The following is a 25,335-nucleotide window of genomic DNA, read 5'->3' on the forward strand; positions in this document are numbered from 1 at the left end:
TGATTTCTTTGGGTGACGCCAGGGGTCAAATTTTCAAATATAGGTCAGGTATTCAAAATATGTAGAGGAGTAATAATGTCCTGATAATTCATCCTCCTTATTAGGCCTCTTTACGCATTACTGTATACTAAGGATATATGGTAGATAATCAGAGGATAATATGCCATTATCATATTTTGTAAATATACTGTTTATTTTTTATATCCGAACGTATAAAATTCTTAATCAATCTACTATATCGTTTTAGAGGAGGAAACATTAAAAATGGTACGCATAACACATATCTTCTATATAAACTTCCATTAGATATTTATAAGAGAGTCACACGAAGTTAAGATATTATAGAGATTATATTTAATCATCATTTTAATTACATTTTATTAGAATTTGTCCATACATGATATATATATATGCGATCACTCGATATTGAAGAGCTTTTGCAAACGATCGCGCGAAACATCGTCTGTCAAAGACATATTATGCCTCATATGATTTTCCTTCCTTTTGTCTCTTCACTCCTCTCATCGAATAATTGCGATTATATATATAAAGGAGCATGATATGTGAACGAGCTCTAGTTCAGTATCACACCTACCCACTCACTCATCCATACACGCATTTACTGACCGACTTCGAAGGCTGTTCTTATCTTGATAGTTGCAAATCAATTGCGCGATATACCTTTGGAAATAATGAATCTCGTCTCGATCAAACGAACTCGGGACAGGAACTCCGCTCAAATAAAAGCGCAAGTATACAATGTTTTTTTTCCTATTAATCGTATTTCTGATATACTTACTAAATTATAATTTATTCAAAAGTGCAGAATTATAAATCTCTTGAGACGTTTCAGTTTCTAATTCTCTTGGATTCCCTTTATTTCCTTTATATACGGATGTAAGTATCTATAAGTTGTGATCAAACAAAGATCTGAATAACGTGTACATATGCAGCTAATTTTATCTTGAAAGAAAAAATAATTATTTTCTCTTGTTTGGTTTTAATAAACTCCGTATGATGATAATCAGCTTGATTTAATGTGTGTTGTACAATTTCTTTGATTCATTAAAATCCGAGAGAAACTGAAGATGAAAGTAACTTTCTTCATACTTTCTCGGGCCGCCGTGGTGTTTCATCCGGGAGGTCAGTTTTCTACGTTTCATCGAGCGCTTCACTTCTGACAAATTGTTAATTGCTGCACAAAGTGTTCAATGTTCACTTTTGCTATATTTTTTATAGCAAAATTGCTTCGCGAAAGCGTTACAATGCAATTGTGCGCGCTTCGTGTAAAGTGTGTGTCTAGTTAAAGAAATAAAAAAACGCCGAAGCATACGAAATTTTATTGAAAAACAATGGAATTTCTCGCGGAACCTATTCTGGAAATTTCAAATTTTTCGAAGAAGGTGAGATGATAAAATAATAAAAGTACTGCGTACATAAAAAAGTAGTATTGTGCGAAATGTCTCATTACGTCTCACAACGATGCAAATGCACAAGTGTAATGCATTAATGCTAACGAGAACGCAAATTTTTTATCAAGCGAACGCAGGCAATAGCGACCAACGTGTTGACACAGGCACATCATGTGTCCCGAGCGAAACGAGGACAAGCGATTGGCGGCATTCGAGGATTCCGTGGATGTACAATTTGGATGACGGGGCTCTCTGGCGCTGGAAAAACTTCTATTTCTTTCTACCTTGAAGAGTACCTTATCTCGCAAGTATGTCACACGCGTAACGTGCTTTTCATTTTACAGTTTTATTTCATGATTCTTGCTTATAAAATAAATTTCATTCAGGGAATCCCCGCATATAGCTTGGACGGCGACAACGTGCGCACCGGTCTGAATCGTAATCTCGGCTTCAGCAAGGAGGATCGCGAGGAGAATGTGCGTCGCGTCGCCGAAGTCGCGAAGCTCTTTGCGGACGCCGGTATCGTTGTTTTCTGCAGCTTCGTGTCTCCATTCGCGGCAGACCGGAGAATGGCACGAAAGATTCATGAAAACGCCAATTTGCCGTTTTTCGAGGTGTTTATCAAAGCGTCGCTTCAAGTCTGCGAAGCTCGCGACGTCAAGGGACTGTACAAGAAGGCGCGTCAAGGTATTATCAAAGGTTTTACTGGTATAGACCAGAGTTATGACGTACCGGTCGAGCCCGATCTCGTCGTCAACACCGAGAACGCCTCTGTTGAACAGTCCGCCAATGTTGTCATCGACTTTCTCCAACGCAAACAAATAATACCAAAGTCGAACAGCATGAAGCAACGTGACCAAGAACTGTTCGTAAATGAGGACAGACTGGAAAGTGTCCGAAAAGAAATGACAATACTTCCAGTTTTAGAAATCGGGAAAATTGATGTGCAATGGATACAAGTTCTCGCCGAAGGATGGGCGGCACCTTTGAGAGGATTTATGAAAGAAAACGAGTATCTTCAAGTAAGTTCGAGATTCCGTCCCGTCTGTATAATTGTTTTATGATTAGAAAAGTTACGGTTTTCTACAGGAAAGATATATTACTTAAATCATTTGTTTTCTTTTAAACAGACGTTGCATTTCAACTGCCTATATGAAAACGGGGTTCAAATCAATCAATCGATTCCCATTGTTCTCGCTGTGAACACTGCCGACAAGGAACGTCACTTCGGTGCGACTGCACTCGTCCTTCGATATCAAAACAAGAATCTCGCTATCTTGCGTAATCCGGAATTCTATTATCACCGCAAGGAAGAGCGTTGTAGCCGTCAATTCGGCACTAATGATTCTAGACATCCTTACGTCCGGATGATTCAGGAATCTGGCGACTGGTTGGTTGGCGGCGACTTGGAAGTAGTCGAAAAAATCAAGTGGAACGACGGTCTGGATCATTACAGGCTGACGCCCAACGAGATCAAAACAAAATGTCGTGAGATCGGCGCTGACGCGGTTTTTGCCTTTCAGCTGAGAAATCCGATACACAACGGACACGCATTGCTAATGCAAGTTGGTGTTGTCGCTTCTACTTTACAGAATAATAGAATTGAGAAATTGTCTCTGTTACAGAACGGAGATATAATTTCATTATTTCAGGATACGAGAAGACGTCTTCTCGAGCGTGGGTTCAAGAAACCGGTTCTTCTTCTGCATCCTTTGGGTGGCTGGACTAAAGATGACGATGTTCCCCTGCCAGTTAGAATACGGCAACATGAAACTGTCCTTGAAGAAGGTGTCTTGCACAAGGATACTATTCTTGCTATCTTTCCTAGTCCCATGTGTTACGCGGGTCCTACAGAAGTTAGTATACAAATACATACAAATACATATGTATATATACATATATTGCTTTTTATTATATACATTATGTGCGATGCAAAAAATGCTGACTTAAAAAATACTTAAATAAATATAACATATATTAAAAAATACATATATTTAATCATTAAAATTTCAAAAATTATTTAATAAGTAGTATATAATTATAATTGTCCTTATTTTCAAAAGTTTGTTATAATAATTTTAAAAAATATTCAGTTATTTGTACATCTATTCGTGTCTTTTAGGTGCAATGGCATGCCAAAACTCGCATGATTGCAGGAGCAAATTTCTACATCGTCGGCAGAGATCCTGCCGGTGTGCCTCATCCCGACAAATCTGCCACGCCAGACGGCAATCTTTATGACGCCACTCACGGGGCGCGTGTTCTTTCAATGGCGCCGGGCCTGCAGAATCTCGAAATTATTCCCTTTAGAGTAGCCGCTTACGACATCAGAGTGAAGAAAATGTCGTTTTTCGAAGCCGAACGGCAACAAGACTTTCTTTTCATTTCCGGCACCAAAATGCGCAGTAAATATTCTTCTTGTTTTAATCATCTGTTTGAAAAAATTACATTGATTGTTTTATCTTTTTTTCTTATTTAGGTTTGGCAAATGGCGAAGATCTTCCAGAAGGCTTTATGGCACCAAAAGCGTGGAACGTTGTTGCGAGATATTATCAAACTGCGCAGCCAGAAGCGAATTAAAATAAATAATTAATGTTTACAAAATAATTATTAATTTTTAATATAAAGTTAGCAACTAATGTAATTTGCAACTAATGTAATTTTTAGTATTATACATAAGCAAAATTTGAAAAACTTCGTTACACAAAAAATTACTAGGACAATAAAAAAAAGAAGTGAACTCCGATGAAAGGTATGTGGGTGAACTATTATGTGAAAAATAGCGGAACAAGTTTTGCATTTCGTCACTAATCTATATATTATATCTTTGATATATGTTTATTTATTGCATCAAAGGACACGGAAGGATATTTTGTAGCTTAAACATAGTTGACAATCACCCGAGAGTTGATGATGGGAAAGTATTCTGTATTTCTTTAATCCGGTATATCTGCAATACAATATTCTACCATTCTTAACTTTGTCTTTACAGATCTTTCTCTCGTAAAAAACGTTTACATGCCGTTCACGCTTGAGTAAATTGATAGCAAAAAGATTACTGTAGATTGCTTACCTTCTTCCTCGGAATCAGATATCCGAGTAGCCTGGAGCGAGCTTTGCTTTGTTAACGTTCGGACTAGGCCACGTGGTCTCGGCGGCGGTGATTGCTTGTTCCAGAGCGCTTCCAGTTGATCAAAGTGCTGTGATTGTGCTAGAGCGGCTTGTTCGGGACCCAAGCCGGATTGCGATCCGGCCAAACCTGCTTTGCTGATCTCTTCCATTGACGCACTTACGCTGAAACGACGTTTTAAGCGTTCTTCGATGGTCGAAACCATAATTCCTAGAAATGAAAACTGCTCGTAGCTTATAATTGCTCCTTTTAGTTTTATATTGCTTACATTTATCAAGAGATCAGTTACGATTCTTTTAAATTAAATGATAATAAGAAATAGCTAAAATATATAAATAAAAATATAGATAAAAAAATAACCAATAACACACATACCTGACGTAAGATGCCCGTATTTTCGCTGCCAAGTATACGTATCTAAAGACACCTCTTTCTTCAGCAATCTCTTAGCGGGCCGTTTCGGCCCGGGAGGCCTCAGGTCTCTTGGTGCTACGTACGGTGGCAACTTAACGTATTGCGCGGGAGTATTATGTAGACATAAAATAGGCATGCATTTGTGTTCCAGTAAGTGTACTGCTATTCTGGAACAATCGGTGGACAATTCGACTCCCAAAATCGGCACGTGCAACATGATGGAACTCAGCGGAGTGCCCTTTTTGGTGTCCCAGACAAAAAGGCTTTTGTCTTCGCTTCCCGAAGCGGCCAAAGTGCCGTCGCCTGAAAGACGAACGCAGGTCACGTAGCCGAGATGACCGACAAGAGTGTGCAGATCGGCGCCGGTGTTGATATCCCAGACTATTAGATTGGCATCTCTCGAACCGGACACTACTATTGATTTGTCGAGAACCGCGACCGCCACGCAGGTCACATGATCGGTGTGGCCGACCAGCACCTGAGACAGCTTGCCGCCGGCTAATTGCCACACCTTTAGGCTCATATCACGAGATCCGGTGATCAGGTACTGAGAGTCAGGTGTTACCACCAGGCACGTGATGTCCTGCGAGTGCGACACTTGGTGCTTCTCCTCGGGACCGGCGCCTAGACTCACTATGCGTACCTGGGTGTCACCAGATCCGCATACCGCATATCTAAAATGATGAATTGAGTGTGAACTACGAGACGTTAGTACAAACAAATCTTAAAATAGAAATTAAAGTTTAAAGATGCGACAGAAAAATGTGTCTAAAAGAACGAGATAAAGAATATAAAAAGTTTTACATGATTTGTTGCGAATTTTCACCTCATGTCGGACGCGACAGCGAAACACCGTCCAGGTCCGCAAACAGACTGAATCAGCGTGCCGCTGTCGGCCGCCCAGACTCTAATGGAGCCAGCTCGGTCTGAGCTAACAACTCTCCTTCCATCCAACATGGCAGTTACAGCGGTTACTGGCGCTTGATGTCTAAACGTAGCCACGACAAGCCCGAGAGTCAAACCCCACACGCGGACCGTCTTATCCTCAGAACCTAAATAGTGCATATTTTATATAATCACAACACAGTTAATTAAACTTTAATATTTTTTTTGTTAAATACACATATAATAAATATAATTTTAGGGAGATACCAGATGCAACAAAGAGTCCTGATGCCGAAAATGCAATACAGGTAACGCTGGCGATGTGTCCTTCCAATGTGGACATCAGTTCGTGTGTGTTCAGTTGCCATAAATTCACCAGAGAATCAACACCGCCGGTGACCGCCATGGCGCCGTCTCTGGAAATGTCTATGCAGGATATCGGCGCGGTGTGAGGCTGCAGAGAATCTTGTTTACCGGATTTCTGCGGTTTTGGCGGCGGTTCTTCACCGCGGAAACTCCAGTAAGTAACGCGACCACCTCCACCAGTTATTAAGAAATCGTCTTTCTCGGTCACCTGCGGCAAAAACAAAAGAAAAAAACGTCGTAGAGAGCAAATAGAGACATTTAAAAAATTTAGCAAATTTTTTACTTACCTTAACCGAAGTGACACTCGCTGAAGGATTAGCGGGCAAGGTTTTGATCAATCTTCCGCTGTGCATGTCGAACACAGATACTCTGCCCTCAACACTACCGGCAATAGCTCTTCTGCAATCTTTCGCCAGGCAGAGGGACTTAACTGGTCCTTGATGTCCCCTAAGCGTATGGATTTCCGTGCCAGTTGCTAAAGATCTTAAGTAGAGCTTTTGATCTTCGCAAGCGACCAAAAGAAAAACTGAGTCCGAGGACACGTCCAACATAGCCACCGGAGAAGGAAGAACAATGCTGTTAAGAAGACTGAAACTTTCCAAGGACCAGAGGCACACAGTGCCATCAGCTGAGCCCGAAACCAAAACTTCTCCGGCCGAATCTACGCGTATAGTAGTGACGGGACCTCGGTGATGATCGACCTTCATTAAAACCTCGCCGGTGAGCAAACTGGTGGCAATAATTCTGGAATCTTCGCCGCCGCTAACGATAACCGAGTTGTTGAGAGCTGTAGTTAGAGTGAGTACCGGCGCGATGTGCTCGCAAATTCGGCGTTTCATAACAAGATCCTTCATGTCCCAAACGATGATGGAAGTATCCTCAGAACCAGTTAATAGGTATTGTGATTGGTAGGTGACTGCTAAGCACGAGATTGGACTGGAATGTCCTTTAATGTAAAGAGAAAATGAATTAATATTTTTTATTTTATAACAGTGTTTTTTTTAAATAAAATACATATATTTTTATACTTCAAATAATAATTTTATTTGTGCTAAACATTTCTTGTACCTTTAAATGTATGAACGAGCTGACCGGACATCACGTGCCATAATTGAGCGTCTCCCTGCGGTGGCACGACGACGACGTGCTGACCAGACGGTGCCGCTTCGATCAACTTGACTCCCTGAGGACACGTAATTGACCGGATCTGTAGCGGCAGAGGTGGTTGCAGCCATCCGTTCAGAGGCACGAGCAGAGGTGCAGTGTAACCGTCGCACCAAGCCATAGCCGCCATAACCATCCTGCTGACCTGAACGAAACCATATTAGGCAACAGCATTTCCCGCTAGTATAAGTGATACTCACGAGGTCACCACCGTCTTCGGCGACTGGTCTCAACCAGCAGATCAGCTGCGCAGCGAGTTGAAGTGGATCTCTAGTGAGTACATCACTGGACTTCCTGACGGCGTAATACACGAGCTCCAAGTCACGTTCGAGAAGGTACCGCCTAGCGTGCTCAAGGACGCATCGAAGATAACTCACAGAGATCATTTGCACAGCCGCTAGAAGGAAGTCGAACGCGCAGACGGCGAGTTTTTTCAGCTTGTCGACGTCGGAAGCACGCAGCAGATGTAGCCACGCTTCTTCGACATGGCGAAGCGTGTACGTGATATCCTGCGTTTGTGGCGCGCTCTGAAACGGCGTCTCCTTGAGAGGTGGCAGGGACGTCGGGTTCTCCGGCGATTTTTCGGAACTGTTATCGGCGTTCTCGGAGAAGAAGAGACTCGCCAGCTCCGTATGGTAGCTGCGGGAAATGTCCTGATTAGAGAGATACTTTCTAAGGACTACTTCGCGAGCCTGACCACGCCAGGAAAACATCAACCGACCGCTCATCACTCGCACCTGCAATATCCAACAATGCGAGGAAATGTAGATAGATAAAAATGAAAGAATTACTCGTATTCTAAAAAATTAATTGCTTACTTTGAGCCACGATGCGAAGGTTCTTCTGACCAAGCACCAGGTTGCGAAGTTGAATTGATTCTCATCTAAAAGTAGAGGTCCTTCGCCTCCAGTCGGCATGATCAACTCGAGTATTTCTGTCTCGGACAAACCGTACTCGGTGCAAGCGAGAATCGAGGCAACACGCGTAGCTGCACCAAGTCCGACGAGATTCTCCAAGTGTTCCAAGACCATGTCGACGCGCGGCGTCGCACACGCACGTCCCGAAAGATCGACGAGACTGTCGGTGCCGCGCAGACGATCCTTCTGCACTGGCGTGAGACGCATTCCTTCTGGCGGAAGCGCAGAAGTAGCGATGAAATGAACTCCTGCGGGAAGAGCGAGCGGCAGCCAGGATAGAGCAGCGACGATATCGCACTCGAGCGGATGGAAGCGATGAAGATCGTCGAGAAGGATGATCAGTTGTTCCTCGAGCGGATTTTCTTCTATGCGGCGCATAATGAGGCTGAACCAATTATTGAGGTAAAGTGGATCGAAAGAGGCGTCGCGCGGCAGATTGCCATCGTTATCGCCAGCAAGAAATCCAACGTGCTGGCACAAGATACGGAGCAGCTCCAGACTGTAGGATGATCGGGGCGTCGCGGTGCACACTCGAACGACGCGAAGCGTCGGGGCCATGAGCCATTCGGTTGAATCCTGGTAGACGCGCGCGAGAATAGAAGACTTACCGGAAGACTTGGGTCCGTAAATCAAAATGGGCCCGTGCTTATTCTCCTTGCCTAAAAGTAAGTACTGGTAATGCGTTAACTTACGTTGTGAGACACTTAATACTCTATACAGATATAAACCTACCTGCAAGGATAAGTTGTTTGACCCGCTTCACAGCCTCGTCGCTCTCATCGGCTAATGGCAATTCTCGAAAAAGAGCAAAATGCGCCATACTTTCAGCGTAGACCTCCTGAACCATTTTTTTGCGACTCTTAATCTCCGGATCGGTTTCAACGGACGCGTTCACCAGCTGCTGAAGTCTCTCCAGTATCAATTCCCGGAACTTACCGAGGTATTCGTCGTGAGCTTCATGATCGGCGTCGATATCGCCCCTGTGGTGTTCCACTTGTAAGCGTACAACGTTATCGTCAGGAAGGATTGTCTGGACGCGATTCTTGAGTTCTTCGGCGGCAGCCGTGTAGCCTGGCGCGTTGTTGCCCGTCCATTCGCGAATCACGGCCATTATGCCCGAGGCTTGCTGGTCTAGACCTAAGGTAAATGCTTTGATATTTTATATAATCGATAAATTATTTATTATTCTACACATGTTTACGTTTCTGTGTAGTAATCAAGATCGTCCGGAACGTTACGAGACGTTTATATCACTGAAACTCGAGAGTAAAGCGAAATTGTTCATACAAAAAACTAAAGTTTCTATCGACTAATGACTTCATTAATCACGTATCAGTAAAAATCTTCACAATTAAAACTTTCAATCAATTTTTTTTTTTTTAACGCGAGATGAGACTAATAATAAATCGTTTCAAGCACCAATTAAATTTCCCGGGAATTGAAAAACGAATTAACGAATAGAAAATAATCGAATAGAAAAAAGCAAAAGCGATTTCAATTTTTAAGCTTTTATATAACGCACACTATAACGAAATATACGCGAGCGATACTTTTCCTGATAGTGAGCAGCGTATGATATTGAAGGCATCTTGTATTTTTGGAAAAGAAAAAAAATACACACAGGTATTAACACTATATACACTATAGATTGATCTGTCAGGATGAGGTCAGGGAAAAACAGTCGGGAGACGTGCCACACTTCCATCGCTGTGCCACTGTACGAAGATTGATCAAATATTGACAACGGCAGCGCGTCGATATTCTGGACCGCGTTATTTATTTAAGAATCCAGTGAATAAATACGTCCGCGTAGACAGTCCGCAGCGATAACTCCAAGATCTCTATTTTAACTCCTAACATATATAGTGAATTTTTCGATGAAACTCTCAAATTCCATTACTTACTTAGGCCGTATTCGAGTTGCCGCTCCGTTGTGCTCTTCAGGATGTACCTCAGCTCCTCGTTCTCCGGCCGTTCCGCAATCGCGCGCTCCGCGGCTTCTTTTAACGCCCAACGTAGGATCGGCTCATGTTCCTTTTGCCATTCTTGCTGAGCTGTTTGCACGCTATTCACACACAATTCGTACATTTGCTCCGAAAAACCAAAGAGCCTTCGCGAAAAATAATTTTAAATATCGGTGATTACCTAGTCGCTTTTAAAATGTAAGACTGTCCGTCGCACTCGTAATGATCATTGAGAAGAGTACAATGTGTGAGAAGCGTCTGAAATGTGACCTCTTTCAATTCCGTCGGTACCCACCCTGTGGTATAATTTGTTCCCGTCAACAGCTGAAAGGATAACAAATGGACACTCTTTTGCATCCCCAGCGTGTGTGCTGAGAATATAAGAGAAGAGGTAAAATAAGACAGTGACATATGCGCGGTGTAAAATGAGAATTTATGGTAAGATATGAGTGTTTTTATAGGACAACAGTAATTGTATACATGGTAACCCGTTCAAGAAAAAAAACTTGTTTCAGTATCTCGAACGTATGCACTTCCTAATTCCACGTGATGAGGAAAACAAACATATAACGGCGGCAAAAAGTCACTCACCAAAAGAAAAGATCCCCTGGAGTGTCGGTGAGATGCGCTTATTTCCTCCAGAAAGTATTTCGCCAGATGTGGATTAACGTCCGGATTGTCGCTCGTTCCATATTGCATGTCCATCAAAAGCACCTGCGCAGGCCATATAAGCGTACGTTTCGCGGGTAGATAGTCATCAAAGATGAAATGAATTCACTGACTGACCTCGATTCCCATGTCGTCGTAGATTGATTGTAACTCCGGACCGACTATTTCCAGCAGCTGTTTGCGCTCCTCCGGGAAGTCTAGGCGCAGTTATCGAACAAATTTAATTCCACGTTAGTGCAAGTAGTTTTCTTTTGCAACTTGTTTCAATTTTTACCCGAGTAGTGTTTATTTAAAATATTTATTAAACTTTGTTGAGAAAATTGTATTTCCGCAGTAAACACGCCAAGAGTTTCGTTTATCATATATCACGTAATAAGAGAAAGAAACAAAAACTGGATTTCACTTTTCGAAATTTTGCACTTACCGTCTCTCTCGCTGGCGATGAATATCTTGATGAGCCTCGGCGCCGGTAGATGCGCAGGGGGCAGACCGCCCTTAACGACCCCCGCAATCAGTTCCACCTCGAGATTCATGTTTGTAAGAGTTTCCGCTATTCGATTTAGCCGATAATCATTGCTTTACACACACCCTTACACGTCCCACTCGATGTACAGGAACTCCATTTCACGGAGAACCTGGGATATTTTTATCTTCGATTCGTAATAATGTTGTACTGTTCGATCGCCAGCTTCACTGACCGCTTTGTCACTTAAGGACTTTTTCTTGGATTGTTTTTGGATTTGTTTTTTTTTTTTTTTTTTTTGGAGCTATTGTATGTCTTATTAAATAACTTTTTGAAATTTTTTCTTATATATATATATATATATGTATATGTATATATATATTTATTTGTTTTTTTCAACTCACATAAATTCTCGCATGTCTCTTCGTACGGACGTTTGGACTGTTTAATATAAGCTTATATCCGAGTCTTTTGTGTAGTCTGGACGTACGTGTAGTACTTAGAGAAGCTTTGATCACTAGATTGTTATATATATATATATCTTTCAATATTGGACCTTCAAATTGCGTCCGTGAGGTATTATATCTTCTTGAAATTGCTTATCATTGAATTTCTTTTGCGTTTATTTTCTGACTTTCAGATCGGCTGTGTCGCCTCGCAAGATATATTTGCATATATTGATATATTTGATCGTTCCGGCGATCAATAATCAAATAATTTTAATCAATGTACAATAATCGAATCTCTCTCAACAAATCAATTTCTCTCTTTTCGATCTTGCAGCTCATTTATATATTCTCTCTCTCTCTTTTATATTTGTATACATATATCTATATGTATATATATATTCTTAACATATATATTTATTTATTTTTATACATATACATTTATTTATTAATTCGGTAACTAGTTAACTGTCTACGATTGTCTTCGCTTACAGATGCAATGTGTGTTACATTAATATGTTAATAATATTTTTTTAGGCGATACCCTCGAGTTTGTCTCTCCGATATCCATCCCATCGATCGCTAAGCAACATATAGATCGATGAATTGGCGAAAGCGATCAAATCGCCTTCCGATCTCGTTAGTTTGTACTTGTCCCGAACGTGCTCATTTGGTCGTTGCCTGTTGGCCGACGGGCCGGACGTGACGGGCTTGAGGGAAGTTTATCAAGGCCCTGTTGTTGCGCATCCTATGTTCCCATTTTAAGAACGAGGACCTTCTGCAAACGGAAATAGGATACTCCGATATGCAATAGAACCCGATATTAGAGTTTCTCTCGACGTTCGATCGATCGGTCTGTAACTCTCTTGTATGACGACTTAATTTAATCATATTTTATTATATTGCTTATTTTCTCTCTCTCTCTCTCTCTCTCTTTTTCTTTCTCTCTCACTCATTCATTCACTCACTCTTTCTCTCACAGATTAAAGCCCAACGTGATATCGACGAGATGTATCCCGCTCGCGCACGCTCGCGCGCCAAAGTCGAATCGATCCGGCTTACTTTTTACGAATTCAGAGCGTGCGTGCCGCATTTTACGCACAAGAAGATACAAGAAGAAGTGTTTTCCATTTATCACACAAGATTTGCGTTTTGACTCGAGTCAATTGAAGTCAATAGCTCCGAGTGCGACAAATAGAAAGCACTTATTTGCGCGAACTCGTAGCAGAAAGTCAGTAAAGAAGTGACTAAATAAAAAACAATAGTTTTTTCGGCGGGTTCATAAAGTGTATCAATTTCTTCTCCATCCGTTTTATCTTGTCTCAATTCTGGCTACGATCTCCGCGCAATTTATTCGAATGTATCGATAATTTAAAATTCACAAGACGCAATCTCTTTTTCTCTCTTTCTCTCTCATCAACGCCTGTCAGATACACGCAACGGCGGCATTGCGATTCGCGTTGAATGTACATACATATGTGTGTGTATATATGTGTACAAGACTGCCCGCAGTTGGTATGAACTTTTGACCCGGTCCACCACACGCGGTTCAACCCCTCGTAGCTATTATTACCCCCCTTGCGGAGTTTCGAAATAGGGAAATGTCGTCGGAACACATGCGGTTCAAGAGATCTGTACTTTCTAAAATTGCAAATCAGACTCGGTTAGAATCACCAACACGACAATCGATAATATAAATGAAAATGAAAATGAATTTAAGAATAAAACTAAATTAAGTTGAATAATTGTTTTTCAAAATTGAGATAAAAATCAAGTTTATTAATAATTACATATTATTGTGAAGGACACACATATATAAAACGTTTTTTTTTTTTTATATATTTTTGAATATTTTTTTAAATAATAAAGTATGTATTCTTATGTAATGTATACTAGCGCAATTTTTTGCACGCTCGTTCACAAGAGAAAGAAATGATTGATAACAATGAAATGCATTTTCAGCTACAATGGTATTTGCAGACAAATCTCGGAATACGTGTTGCATCAGAGAAGGTGGAGAACGGGCGTACGTATACATGTGCAAATGTTTGCTATTCCGCGCACACACTCGAGCTATACGTCGGACACAGCAAACAAGCTTTGCGCCCGCCAAGTGTCGGCTACAATTATCCTTGCGATGAAGATCAACCGTATGAATCAGTGATGAAACAGAAGAGCTCGTGTTTGAGAATGTCGGATCCGAAATTATCGAAGAGAGATTTTGGTTAAAACTTCTGCGACATTTTTTGTGTTGGCACTAACACCAACAAAGAAGAGAATCGCTGATCGTTATTGAGAGAAAAAGCGGAGACGAGGAGAATCTGTTGACACGAAGGGCGACGATATAAGAAGTTAAAAATAAAGAAATTACCGTCTCTCTTCTAGAGAATTGCTAAACATAGGTAGAGTCCGGCCAGTTTATCTTCCGCCAATCGTCAAACGTATGTCTCTTAAACGTGCATTTGTTTACTCTTGACACTTGAACCGTGGTATAGAATTTCCTTAGCAAATGTCACCGATTTGCAACGAGGTTTTTAAAAGATATCTAATTTTAGCGCGTTTTCAACATATCAATTGTTTGCTGCGGAGAATGCACGTTTTCAGAAATTGTACGAAAAGAACATGACAATACGGTTAAGATAGCGCAAATTTTTCGGTGATTCTCAATTACTCGCTTTATCTGCTATTTGCATATACACGGTTGCTATCGCGCTCCTCCATCTTTTGCCAAATTACGAAGGGACGATTGATAAGTATTCAAAAGGAAGCATAGATAACGACAATAGTAAATTGCTGTTGTCGTTGACATTCTTCAAAAAAACAATGTCAAATGTTGACTCATTATTGCACATAATGTTCGAAGCATGATCTGAATCAGAAAAAATGATTTGGTGGAAAGAAATTTTTGAGCAACAATAAAGTTATTGATGCCGCAAAGAGCACTATTTTGACGAGTTATCGCACAATCACTACGTCCGATAATGAGCCAGCGTTTGACGTTTGTTCCTCTACTCTTCTACAGAGTACTAAACTTTTCAACGACAACAGTAATATGAGTCTTCTTTTGTTTTGTTTTTTTTTTTTGTGACTCACGGGCTTTAGAAGTTCCGCCCATTCTGAAAGTCAGCAAGATGATCTTACTGTCGCTATTTATGCGTCGTTTTGGATACTTATCAATCGCTCCACATTATTTGTATCCGTTACGCGATCGTGACCAAGAATCGCTCGCACGTTTCGATATAAATTTTCGGTCACGCTTATTAGAAGAAAACAGTTTCAATCAAGATCGTGTGCATTCTCGAAATACAAAATTATCAAACATAAGATGTCGTGTCATACTCCTTTTCCAGAAACCGATTCTTCTGTCTTGTTTCTCTTTATATCCCTCCTCCCAATGTTCTATTTGAATCTCGCTGGAAATTCTATTCCCCCCCTCCTCTCTCTCTATGTTTTATCAGACCACGATCGACCACCATCGAAGTGGTCGCCGTCGCCGCCGCCGCTACCCCCGGAGAGATGTTACGGGAAAAGTGATGGAAAAATCGCGCGGTGCGAGTCCCGCATCGTCAGTCCCGGCCAATACGGAACTTTTAAAGAGGTAAGAAGAGATCCAGTCAAAACACACATTAGGCTTACCAGGTCGTCGAGCAGCTATTGTGGCGAAAGGCCTTCTCCTGCTCACGCGCGGACGACGGCACCACTACTGATAACGCGGAGTCAAACGGCCGACGCCTCCACTAAAGCGCCGAACGCGGAGCGCCGACGCCGACGCCGAACGTCGGCGTGGACAAGAGTAGGGGAGTAATATTATTGGATAAGTGCAAAAGTTTTAATGGATTTTGTGAAAAGTGGACCAAACACTTTTATTAAAAACGATTTATTCATTCAACCAACTAATTCCTATTGTTTTCTATTATCTTTTGATAGCACACATTTGTACGCTTTTACTATAAAAAATGACCAGTTTTTTGTCGAATGAAGAAACGTGCTTTTGTAGATCCGTGAAAAGAAGCGAATTTTTCACTGTTTTGTAACAATCAAAACAAATAATATTTTGATGAAGCGATATTAGTAGAGCACGGCAGATGTAATGAGAGATCTCACTATTTAGTTTCTTGAGCTTGCATTGCAACAAAGTGTAGAACCTGGACTGTTGTCTTGATGGAAAATAAAAGTTTTCCGTTCAACCGAAACTGGGTGGTTTTCTTTAATTGCTGTCTTCAAATTGTCCAATTTGTGACAACACTTATTAAAATTGATCATTTCGTCGAAGACTCAACTCTTAAAATATCACACTAATCTCAGTATATAGCATATTTTTCCGAGAGTACAAATCGGTTTTTCGCACAAGCTGACCGCATTAATTTTTCTACTTCTAAGTCCGGATATTTACATATTTATAAATGTTGCCATAAAACTGCGTTAGATCATGACATTTTTGACAAACCCATCAAAACCTTTGCATTCACCCAATACAATACATCGATATTATTCGAAAATCGATTCATTTGTTATTATCTGCATTGTAGAAATTTTCGTGAATTCAATACGCACTTGCATACATCGTCAATCCCTACGTATAATCCTGTAACTCCAAAACGCAAATTTTAGAGGAGAGCAGTTTAAAAATTTAAAGCTTCATATAAGTTCCTTAGTTAAGGGATCTTTTGGTTTTAAATTTTTACTTATAAATATTTTTGTTTAATATTTGGTGACCATAAAGACCATGACTTTCTCAGTGTCACTATGCAATAAACTGAAAATCCCGTATGTGACACTTATGTAATTATACGTAGGGAATGACGATATACGCACATAAATAAATAAATACGCAAATATATACTTGTACACTTACGCATATTGTGTGTACAAGATCGTGACACAATTCATTAGACAACATTAGAAAAGATCAGACAACGCTTTTATGACGGCTGAAAAAAGAAGCAACTGACGAAACGATTCTCTGTAATATACGAAATAGAAACGCGGCGCACGGTTTGAGACGAGGATTAGTAAAGGATGTTAAAAGAAGATATATACAATATATTGTGTATTTTTTTTTGTATAATATACTATACGTATAATATAACTATCTATGTATATGTACATAATATATTATATAATAGTAACCAATATCATTATATATATATATATGTGTATATATATATATATATATATATATGTATGACAATCGATAAATAAATAATAGATCAAACTGTCATTTTTTTACCTTTTTTTTTACATTTTTTAATCTATTATTACTTCCGGCATTATAATAAAACGGTGAAAAAAGAACAATCCCAGAAAAACCTCGTTTGGCAGCATCGACAAAGTTGAACGAGCACAAAATTACGTTTTTGTTATTTCTTTTTTTTACAGTATTTATTTATTATTTATTGTAACACTCGCCACAGTTGTGTCTATACTGTTCTCTATAACTTTATTTGCTTATAAAGTCTTTTATAAGACGAGAGCTCAATCACCCCAACGATCAATTGTTATCTTACACTCATGTGAAATTCATTTTGCCTATCTTTTTACAATTAATTACTTAATTAGTTCACTTGCAATAATTCTTCGATTGCAACGAGTTCAGTTCGAGTGTGTGTTTCATAATTATCATTTTCTACTTTATTCGCTGCAAAATCTAATTTTACAACGTAGGTAGATTAACAACATGTCACTGTCTAACGCGAATGACATATATAGTGATTAATATTATGTAACTTGTTCACGGAGTTTTTATGTGTGTTGTGTTTCTACTTATTATATAAATTTTTGTTGTTTGGTGATTAAAATGCGAAGTACATTGTTCATCACCATAAAACATTTTCGCAACGCGCGTTCTACAAATTTTATCATTGTTATACCGAAAATGTGAACTTGCACTCAATTCCGTTAATATTCCATTCCTTTTATACGTACAATTATATTCGTAAATAATATTTTTTTACGATTTCAGAGATGAGATAAGAACACTTGTACAGTAAACTGCGATCGTAATAACGATATACAACAATCCGTATCGATCGAATAATACGAAGATTCAGAAAATATGTAGAATATATGAGACAAACGAAATCTCAAATTATTTATGTGAACGTGTATCATCTAAGAAAAAACACGTTAATTATTTTAATACCAATTATTGTTCTTTAAAAAAAGACTTCCTTGCTAAATAAACAAGAATTTCGCGGATTATAATAGTTATACCTCAAAATCGTAAAAAATCCGATATTATTCACTTAGACGAGCTGAAACGAAGAAATTCTTCAGAGAAGAATAGAGACCAGCTGTCGTGCAGTCGCATTAGTTTGTGACGTCAAAGGCAAGAAATAACGTACGATTTTCGCGAGTTCTTCTCTCATCTTTTAGTTTTTCATAAAAAGTTAATATCTGGTATTGTGATGGCTTAGTGGGTGTACGAAGATGACACCCTATACACCAGTAAAAACTTAATATTATGCGAAGTACAGAACGGGATGTTAATGCTTTTACACATAAAGTTGTGCTTTTCACTTAAGATATTATTGAGGCATTATTTGTACAATTTTATATGTAAATGCATAAACGCTCTTGCCTGTATATATGCCGCAAACTTAATTCAAGCGAAGATGCATTGCGAAAATCGAAAAATTGAATGTGACAGCTTAACTGTTTTCTCAATCGCCAGTAACAGTTGAGAAAAAACAAGTATAGCTACTTTGGCCATTGTTTAAATCGTGAAAATCACATCGTCAGATGTGACAAAGTTCTTGATATATTTTGCAGGTTTCAGAATTGTAACAATATTGTTTGTCGAAAAAGTAGAATTTTAAGCTCTGTAGGTAGCAATAGTTACTACGTACTACGTTACGTCGTTTCTCGCTTCTGACGTGACAAACCGATACTTAAAATGGATACGCGCAATAAAATACATTTATATTAGTACATTGCAGTTATCGTCGATAGAGGATCATAATATTGCTAATGATAATAACAATAATTACAATCTATAATTAAATGCGTCAGTGTCTTTCAATAAGGCTATCACTGTTAACATAAGTAGATGGCATAAGTAGAAATTTGAATCGCGCGACATGTTTGTTCATATGACCCACCACCAATCGATGCACCGTGACGGACTCGTGATCACGCGATTCCTTAGTTCTTGTTGCGATGACTCCATGATTTACAAATCCTAATAATTATAACACTTTCGGCACCACCTAGTTGTTTTACTTTTTAAATAATTCCTTACGTCGGTCACTCCTTTACTTGTGTCTTAAGATGCTGCAAGAACTCGTAATAACTAAGAGATGATTCAAATCGGTCTTCTATCAATCGTTCGACGAACAATGTTTTAAAGTGGCTATCATCCCTAAAAACATCATTTACAGCATTATAGAACATAATATATGTCACGTTAGCCAAAAGTATACTTAAAATGAAATCTTAATTTGAATCAAATATACATTAAATATTAATGCAAATTATATTCTTATTGTTGAGAATTATACATATAATTGTACATAATTAATATAATATTCTAAAAACTTGTAAAAATTCTAAAAAGATAAAGGGGATTATTATATGAATATCAATAAAAATGTGTATATTACTTCTACAAGTACTCAATATATTTTTTTAATTGTAAAACGTTTTCTTTTACCTGATAATTTGTATAGGCGCGTAGTGCGGCTTTTCTTCTTGCAAACTGAATACGAAATTTCGCAACTGTTCATTTTCCGCTGTGTCCAACTGTGGCAACTCGTACTGTACCATAAATGCAATTGAATTACTCTTATATTCTCCAGAAAGATAAATTGCAAATTATATAATTTTCATCTTTCGGACACGCGCAAAACGCCCGACAAAAATGTCAATGCATTTACCATTTCTTCCGGGATAGCTGCAAATCCCGGAACTCCGAATAATTTAGAACAGTAAAGCGGATTGACGTTCTTCCCGACGTAAATGAAGATCCTATCGCCGGCGTCCATCAGAAACACACCTCGGAAGTCGAGTTTCTCCGCGGATAGATGAATCCGCGGTGGCTGCGGACAAACCTTGCCGTCGATGTCCTTTGAGTTGCGATCGTCAAGCGCATGCACGGCGTATAAATCCGGATAAATCATCTGCATCAACTGCGCTAACGGTAATGTTTTCAATTGGAACATAAAGAACACACGATCGTCCAAGCGCGTGTTTGTGCCGGACCTGAAAGCTATCTATAAATTTGCAGTAAAAATATTCTATTATTTTCGCTGAAGAGAAACAAATGTATCTCAATGTGAAATATCTATAACATATGGAATATTGATTACGTACGGTTTTTAACAGCGCAATGATATATAGCGGTAACAACTTTAAACTTCCTGGAGCAAGAAGTCCTCCAGTGCTGGAAGATTGTAACACCTTGTATGCGGACAAGACGTCGATAGCGACATTGGTTAATGCGTCTCTCGCGTCCGACAAAGACGACTGAAGTGATCGATCGACAGCTAAAAAAACACAATTAACAAATATTATTTACGTGTTGTTTTGACAATTAAAAAAAACTCTAACTTAGACAACAATAAATATGTTATCAGTAAAGTTTACATACAAATTCACAGCAAACTAAAAAACCGACTTACCCATTTTTGACAACAAGCCTATTATGCATTGCTGATCCGCGGAGTGCATGACGTCCGATAAGTTTGCCACAACCGGCAGACACAAAGTATGTACTCTAATTCTTCGTTCACCTTTTAGTATAAATTGCGATGTAAGAAATGCGATGTAAATGTTCACGGTAAAATACTAAACAAAATGTATGTAATTACCTTTGCTCGAGGTATAAAGAAGAGATGCTTGGAAGCACACGTACTGCAAATCAGACAGATTCTCGTCGATGGAGATTTGCATGCCAAAGCCGGCGTCCGGATTGATGTTCGGCAAGACAAGAAGATCGGTCGAGCGAACGAAAAAGCTGCCATGGAACGCGTGGATGTTGAGACCGCGGGTGCAACGAAGCCGCATCACTGCTTCGAAACCGATCTTCCTAGTCAAGTAACGGCGGAGCACTCTCTCCAGCGTCTCGGCGCTTTGCAACTTCGACGCTCGAAACAGGGGCAGATGATGAATGCAACCGCCCGTGAATTTTGACATACATGCTGCGGTAAACAGGTGTAAAAAAAAAAAAAATCACATTTACCGATTCATATTATTAATTTGTATAACGAAAGAAATTTGTTCAATGAGAAAATTTATCTTTGTTTCTTGGATTACATATTAATATCGCGGAAAATCTTATTACTTACACAAAGTCGCTAGATCGCTGTACTGACTGTTTAACAAGAACAAATCGATCGCGATCTGCTGTCCGCTGCAATCCAGAGCGAACCTCTTATAGAAGTCCGTTGCGGGATTGAGATGTGGCACATCCTTGTTTGTTCTGGTGTTGGGGTCTTCGCGCGGGTGCAAGGCACCTGGGCCGAGATTAGGCAGACACGTCTGAAACACGGTAACGCGACCTCCAGTGGGGGAGAGTAGCTTGAACGCGGCTTGAAGGCCGGCCCCGAGAGCGCTGTTAGTGTCGTGAGTGCCGCAGAACTTGCTGGGCAGCTGAGCGAGAAGATCGCGCAAGAGTTCTTCACGTTCTCTCAGATTGACAATCAGATTCTCTGGACACGGTAAAAATACGTCATCGATGTCCAGCATGATCATTTCGTGCGGCTGCGAAACGTTATCGGGCATACTGAAGAAGTGCAGAGCGGAGTCAACAGCAAGAAAGCCGACTTGCGTGCGACTATCGCCTGGCAGACGCGACAGTTCGTCGGTGATCGTGTTGCAGACAATTTGCAAATAGCCACTCTCCACCGCAAGACGAGAAACATCCATCACGAAGAGGTAAACAGCAGGTTGAGGCGGACGGACCTGAAATTCATAATACAGTCGATGTCAAGTGATGAAGCTTTTTCTTTCTCTCGCAATCAGAAAAATAGATTTTATAATTAAATACGTAAACATTGTCATTTTATTTACAAGTACTATCTGAATTTACTTTTATATGTGTGTGTGAATATATAACATTAAAAAAATAATCACTAACCATGTATTCGCTTGGTGCAATAAACTCTATTGTACCAGTTCTGACCTCTGGCCGTCGTAATGGATCGCCATACGATTTTGTCACAGGATCGAATAAAAACTCTTCAGGAACTGTGGTAACACGTAATTACACGTAAATACACGTAATTAATTTGTAATATATAAATACACGCAATACAAACACCAAAAAAAAAACATCGAGTACAAATAAAAAAAAAAAAAAAAAAACAGATAAAATTGGAATAAGTTTATTACGTTCATTGAGCCTAGAGCAAAGATTGCATTTCCATCTTCTCAAATCAATAATGTCTACAAACGGGTTGATGTATGTTCTACAAACTCGACAACGCACGATAGTATTACACTGAATTACCGCCAAGTGCTGCTGTAACGAATTAACGAAAGTTTCAGTATATATTTAATTGTACAAAAAAATCTCTCTAAAAAAAAATTACAAATAGTAACATTTACATACAATTAGATCTTTAAAGGGATGTATCAACACGCCGAATGGCAATCGTGACTTCTGTAAAAGCGCATTCGATTCTGGAACCTTCGTCAGTGTACACCTGAATATACTGCAATCATACATTTCAGTAAGAGAAATATTCACGTACGGAAAATATTTTTAGTAATAAAATATTTTTTTTTTGTTATAAATATACTAATTCTTAAATAGACTTACTCAGGACTACAATTAATGCTATTCAGGAATTCTTGATGCAAGTTGATCTTTGGTGGCTCGACTTTTTCAGGTGGCAGTACATTTCTGCATTGTAAAAGATCTATTGATTCCACTCCCTGCAATGTTATCGACACAGTGAAACAATGCATTTTTACACTCAATTACGTACATGATTGTACTGCTTCAGTAATAAATAAATACCCATAATTTGTTAAAGCCACCTTGGGCGATATTCATATTGCTCATCTGATGATTTACTTGGTTAAATTGATCAGGATACGTACTGGGATATCTTCTATTTAGATTCGAGTCTAACGGTACATTTGGACTGAGATACTGAGAACGAGCATCATACTAAAACCACAAATAAGAATATTGAAATTTATTAAATTTATTATTGATAAGTATTCAAAACAACGCATAGATAGCAAAGGTACCATAACATTGGTGTTGACAAAGTTCAATTTTCAAAAGAACAAATGTAAAACGCTCATTATCGCACGTAATGTTGTGTGAAAACTCGTCTGTCTGATACTGTCATCTATGCCTCGTTTTGGATATTTATATCAATTGTCCCGCTTTTAAAACCGTCAACGTTATTTTCTGATTTCATTACCATCTGATGTCCCGAGGGAGGCGGCATTCCCGATAGCGGTGGTTTCACGCTATGCATCTGATTTGCTGTCGAAGGCGGCGCAATAGTTCTTGGAGGTCCTGATAGTGCAACAGTATCCTGTTGCGGATAATTTCTCTGACCAGGCAGATTTTGATGTACATTCTGTCCCGCGTAGCCAGTAAGTAAATTTTGTTGAGGCTGAGAAAGCGAGGAATAATCCTGAGGATTTCGTAAACCTATATTGTGAGCTTGCGACGTGGAGAACAAGTTCTGCGCACTGGGGTTCGCTATTGATGCCGTACTGAATACATTTTGCGCACCAAGGCTTGTCATTGACGACGTACTGAATACATTCTGTGAATCTCCGTACTTAAATTGAGAACTGTTTTCGGAAGAACCAATTGCCGATTGCGTTAGAACATTCTGAGTTCTCGTGGATTGTTCGCTGAAGGTCGCTAGATTTTGTTGTACGTGGCTGTTTTGATTCGGAGCGATGTTCGAAGAAGGTATATTGGACGTGTGTGAAGGAGGAATAGAATGACTTTGATCGTGTGCCGAAGTCTTGCTTACTCTAGTGAAAAGTGTTTGACTCGCCACAGTTTGAGCTACGGAGACTTGACTAGTCTTATCGATGCTACTGGATATTCCGCTCACAGTGCTCTGTGGAATGTTAGAAGGCGGAGGATTAAGCGCCCATTGAGAATTTTGATTCGCTTGAACGTGCTCTGATTTAACAGGATCCGAGGACGTCGAGGATGATGAAGATTCCGGTTTCTTAACCAGTGGAGATATCTGACTCGTAGAAATCATGGATCTGTGCTGAATTTCTTGGCTGAGCTGAGATGTGAACTCAGTTGACGGTGTACTTTGAAGAGGGATATTGCTCTGTTGAGCACTGGGAATATACTGACTATGACCACTAGGATTTACAGAACTGTATAGTTGTGATGTTCTAGATGGTGGAGGCAACACACTTTGAGGCCCACTTATCGGTGGCATCGGTGGCCGAGACAACTGAGGTCGATATTGATTGTGAAGATATTGAGTTGGTGACGGATCTCTAGAAGTCTCCCTGGACGGATCGCGTGATGATTGCGATGATGGTGTACCTGAAAATATATATGTTACAGCTAATTTGAAACTTCAACAAATTTTCCAAGTGACACTCATCTCATGCTTGTATAAGAAACTCACCAGCTAAATTGAACTGAGGAGATTGCATGCCATTTTGCTGAGGTACAGAATTTTGACCATTTACTATTGGTGATGGATTATTTTTTAAGGAATTGTTGGGTTCTGTATACAATGGATACTGATAGCTGCTTGGTTGAGACATTTTGTTGCTTTCAAATCACTGCAATAAAGTGTATTATTTAGAACATAACGCTACCTTCTATATATAATACACACACATACACACAAAATGCTATCTATTATACAAACACTATCTTGTCTGATGAAGATTATTGTCCTCAATAAATCTAATATAAAGTGTATTATACTAACAGTACAAGTCTTATAATTGACTATTATTTTAATTTTTCTCATATGTGATATATTAAAAAGCATACATAATACAGTACTACCCCACAGCAACAAAAATCTTACAATATGTCAAAATACATAGTTTCCAGATACATAGCAACTTGCTCAAGCTCTCTCTTTTCCCCTCTTTCTTCTCATCCTTCTTTCTCTCTGTCAATCTATCTTTCTCTAATAAGAAATCTTACACACACATACATACACTAACACTGCAAGAAATAGCGAAACTTTGGGACGAGAAAATTGGCTTGTTCAGCAACAACTAAATCTTTAATTGCATCTTAATAATTGGCGAGAAGAAAATATAGATCAGAGAAATGTTAATAACGTGTGAGGCATGGCAAAGCGCATTGTCAGCGTGCTGGAGAGGTTAAAGTGCGAAGGACGGGCCTGTAGATGTCTGGACCGTCCTACTTGCCTTTATTAGTGACGCGAGTCATCCGAAATTAGGAATAAATAGACTCAGATTCGTGCATTGCCCGAATTGCCACTTATTATCCGTGCGGTCTTGTGGTACGGCAGGACAATAGCAGCAAATAGCGAAAGAGCGAACAGCACACACAACATTACGTGGCAGCTCCCGCGACC

The 25,335-nt window shown here is 39.6% G+C and overlaps 3 protein-coding genes across 8 annotated transcripts; 1 reads left to right on the forward strand and 2 right to left on the reverse strand.

Annotated features, from left to right (window-relative positions):
* Positions 1-87: 87 nt before the first annotated feature.
* On the forward strand, positions 88-4,390 carry LOC109863630 (bifunctional 3'-phosphoadenosine 5'-phosphosulfate synthase-like). Its single transcript, XM_020443981.1, has 8 exons — positions 88-267; positions 553-752; positions 1,541-1,720; positions 1,799-2,434; positions 2,543-2,977; positions 3,065-3,268; positions 3,535-3,817; positions 3,892-4,390. Exons 2-8 carry the CDS (start codon positions 693-695, stop codon positions 3,990-3,992), a joined length of 1,899 nt encoding a protein of 632 aa, XP_020299570.1. The 5' UTR covers positions 88-267; positions 553-692; the 3' UTR covers positions 3,993-4,390.
* LOC109863628 (NACHT domain- and WD repeat-containing protein 1) lies at positions 3,759-11,702 on the reverse strand. Of its 5 annotated transcripts, XM_020443969.1 has the most exons (16): positions 11,346-11,702; positions 11,039-11,118; positions 10,844-10,966; positions 10,434-10,576; positions 10,193-10,353; positions 9,021-9,425; positions 8,190-8,947; positions 7,572-8,108; positions 7,276-7,516; positions 6,495-7,153; positions 6,109-6,415; positions 5,783-6,008; positions 4,918-5,630; positions 4,486-4,752; positions 4,313-4,362; positions 3,794-3,843 (listed from the first exon to the last, which is right to left on the reverse strand). In XM_020443969.1, exons 1-15 carry the CDS (start codon positions 11,452-11,454, stop codon positions 4,349-4,351), a joined length of 4,743 nt encoding a protein of 1,580 aa, XP_020299558.1. In that variant the 5' UTR covers positions 11,455-11,702; the 3' UTR covers positions 3,794-3,843; positions 4,313-4,348. The 5 variants fall into 5 exon arrangements, with proteins under 5 accessions (XP_020299559.1, XP_020299558.1, XP_020299560.1 ...); XM_020443970.1 differs by lacking the exon at positions 4,313-4,362 and having other exon boundaries at positions 3,759-3,843; XM_020443971.1 differs by lacking the exons at positions 3,794-3,843; positions 4,313-4,362 and adding an exon at positions 3,881-3,969.
* A 5,542-nt stretch (positions 11,703-17,244) lies between these two features.
* On the reverse strand, positions 17,245-25,328 carry LOC109863581 (protein transport protein Sec24A). 2 transcript variants are annotated; one of them, XM_020443869.1, is made up of 15 exons: positions 25,166-25,328; positions 24,400-24,559; positions 23,206-24,314; positions 22,791-22,943; positions 22,590-22,705; positions 22,380-22,482; positions 22,160-22,286; positions 21,906-22,015; positions 21,115-21,730; positions 20,638-20,967; positions 20,449-20,559; positions 20,141-20,313; positions 19,705-20,040; positions 19,482-19,585; positions 17,245-19,190 (listed from the first exon to the last, which is right to left on the reverse strand). In XM_020443869.1, the coding sequence occupies exons 2-15, from the start codon at positions 24,539-24,541 to the stop codon at positions 19,076-19,078; spliced, it is 3,645 nt and encodes a 1,214-aa protein (XP_020299458.1). In that variant the 5' UTR covers positions 24,542-24,559; positions 25,166-25,328; the 3' UTR covers positions 17,245-19,075. The 2 variants fall into 2 exon arrangements, with proteins under 2 accessions (XP_020299458.1, XP_020299457.1); XM_020443868.1 differs by having other exon boundaries at positions 22,160-22,289.
* Between the last annotated feature and the right edge of the window lie 7 nt (positions 25,329-25,335).

The sequence above is a fragment of the Pseudomyrmex gracilis genome, unplaced genomic scaffold, assembly GCF_002006095.1.
Source record: "Pseudomyrmex gracilis isolate BER0280 unplaced genomic scaffold, ASM200609v1 scaffold_11, whole genome shotgun sequence".
NCBI lineage: Eukaryota > Metazoa > Arthropoda > Insecta > Hymenoptera > Formicidae > Pseudomyrmex > Pseudomyrmex gracilis.